The sequence below is a fragment of the Penaeus vannamei genome, chromosome 39 (assembly GCF_042767895.1).
Source record: "Penaeus vannamei isolate JL-2024 chromosome 39, ASM4276789v1, whole genome shotgun sequence".
NCBI classification, from domain to species: Eukaryota; Metazoa; Arthropoda; class Malacostraca; order Decapoda; family Penaeidae; genus Penaeus; species Penaeus vannamei.
Genome location: NC_091587.1, coordinates 180,001 through 182,500, shown reverse-complemented (window position 1 = coordinate 182,500; position 2,500 = coordinate 180,001). Strand labels below are relative to the sequence as shown.

At 37.2% G+C, this 2,500-nt stretch overlaps 1 protein-coding gene across 2 annotated transcripts in view; it reads left to right on the top strand.

Moving 5' to 3' along the window:
- Window positions 1–1,381: 1,381 nt before the first annotated feature.
- LOC113822274 (acid ceramidase) overlaps window positions 1,382–2,500 on the top strand; it is a 14,488-nt gene continuing 13,369 nt past the window's right edge. Inside the window, exons 1-2 of one of the 2 annotated variants that reach the window (XM_027374818.2) lie at window positions 1,382–1,536; window positions 2,320–2,360. In XM_027374818.2, coding sequence (XP_027230619.1) covers window positions 1,462–1,536; window positions 2,320–2,360 — 116 coding nt within the window. In that variant the 5' untranslated portion in view covers window positions 1,382–1,461. The remainder of the gene's footprint in view (window positions 1,537–2,319; window positions 2,361–2,500) is intronic. The other variant, XM_027374819.2, reaches the window with a different exon arrangement.

Below are 2,500 nucleotides of genomic sequence, written 5' to 3'. Positions count from 1 at the left end.
ATCATTATTACCATCATCATCATCGTTATTATTATTATTATCATTATTATTATCATTATCATTCTTATGATCATCATGAGAGTCGTTATCATTATTGTTATTGGTATTATCATTATTGAAATTATTATCATTATCATAATAAATATCATCGTTAATATTATCGTTATTGTTGTTACTATTATCATTTTGTTATGGGTATTATCATTATCATTATCATCATCATCATTACTACTACTACTACTCATAAGAATGAATGCTAATGAGCAACCACATGGCTGCCCTTTACAACAAGGTCTATTATAATCCGAATGCCATGAGGGTCTTATCGAACTGACCCCTGATCTTCTAATATCAAGGTCAAACAAGGTCTCGTCATTTGATTCTTGTGCGCAGTTGGGCGTGAGGGAGGAGGGTGTTGGTGAGAATGGGAAGTCAAGCGAATTGTTGTAGAAAATGGGATTCAATATTCGCGCCCTTTTCATGGCGAACTAATGAATTCTGGCCTGGATTTAGTTTTGATTATTCAACTATTTGTTTCACTTGCTATAGAAAAAGGAAAGGCAGATGGGTATTCATCCATGCACATTTACTATTTAGGTATGCAGGGGAAGAGAGAGAGAGAGAGAGAGAGAGAGAGAGAGAGAGAGAGAGAGAGAGAGAGAGAGAGAGAGAGAGAGAGAGAGAGAGAGAGAGAGAGAGAGTGAGAGAGTGAGAGAGAGAGAGAGAGAGAGAGAGAGAGAGAGAGAGAGAGAGAGAGAGAGAGAGAGAGAGAGAGAGAGAGAGAGAGAGAGAGAGAGAGAGAGAGAGAGAGAGGGAGAGAGAGGGAGAGAAAGAGAGAGAGAGACAGAGAGAGAGAGAGAGAGAGAGAGAGGGGGGGGGGCGAGAGAGACAAAGGGGGGGAGGGCGAGAGAGAGAGAGAGAGAGGGGGGGGGGGAGAGTGAGAGAGAGAGAAAGAGAGTGGGGGGGGGGAGACAGGGAGAGAAAATCATGGATATCAGAAAAGATAAGAATTTACGGGAAGACAACACGAATGTTCGGACACGTGGCTAACTGTAGATAAGAAGTAGGGACCAGAGCTGTAAAAGAGTAATTTAGAATTACAAATAATTCTTTAGAAGATAAAAATTACTTTAATTAAAGATTTTGCTGATAAAAGAGCACCAAGGTATTGCTAGCAATGTCGAACAATTCTCTTACAAATCATGAATATGTAAAACAAATAAATGGCAGATAAGACCCAATCAGCGCATGCCACAGAAAGAAAATAATGCGTGTAGAAAAAAAAATTCCTTCCACATTCAGTAGCATTAATAGGCATCGAGAAAAGCGCTATTCATTAATCACAAGGTCAAATAAAGGCATTTGATGAGAGACATGTTTTTACCTGTCAGCATGGTTTTCGGAAGGGTTGGCTGCCCTGCCACAATCAGCTGATGCGAAGAAGGCCCAAGACTGTTCAAAATGGGACGAGTTTTCTGCTTTTTAATCCTTGTGACATTGCTTCTGGAAGTGTCTAGCCTCGCACTGGAGAAAGAAGTGAGATGTCCTTTTAGTGTTTTGGTCGGCCCATTATGTGGGTTATTAGATATGAATTTTGGTTTCCTTTTTTCAGTCAATACATTTACCCATTGTTGTTTGTAAGTCATGTCAGTTTTTGGAATGTCTTGCCATTACGAGACTTGATTTTGAAAATACATGCCATAATGTCGGAGGTTCAGTATAAGCCGTAGACATCGTCTGAGGTCCAAAATAGCCTCTGATTTTGACATATTACTTGACGAGACCAGCGTGGCGGAGGGCGAGAGCCCGGAGCTGACCTGGGTGGACTTGGCGATGGATTTTGTGACTTGTATTGCCAAATTATGCATAATCAAGTGAAATGTGCTCATTCAAATGTGCTATTTACTTTAGAAATATCTCAGCTGGGTGAACAGGGCATTATGTATTAAACTTTATAGAACAAATGATAATTTTAGATTCTGTAAATTGTTTGATTTACAACTTGTACAGTATACCAAAAGTAATAATTTTTGTTTATTAACTTGATTTTAACAATTCTACTGCTTAAACAGTAAAATGACTTTATTTTTGCATAAAGACTATACATAAAGAACAGTTGAAAGCTACAAGTTTTACCAGTAAATATTTAAAAAATTTATGTTGTACGGGGGACATCATATTACGCAGAACTAGTTTAATGGAATTGATTTTATATAAGTTTCTTTTATTATTGTTATTTTGTAGTTTGTAGAATAATGTTTTTAGTGTAATGATCATGAGTGTCACATGCATGTACAAACTTAAAATTCACTTTCTTAGTTTCAGAAGTGTGAAAAATCTGCTTATCCACCCCCAGAAAGGTTTGTATAATTCATAATAACTTTTATCATTCCATTGCCAGCAGATCATGCAAGATCTCTCTGATTTTAGTAATATTAAATCTTGATTTTTTTTCATAAGTTGAATTATGTTGCTTATTCGTTTAATAAAGTGGATGCTT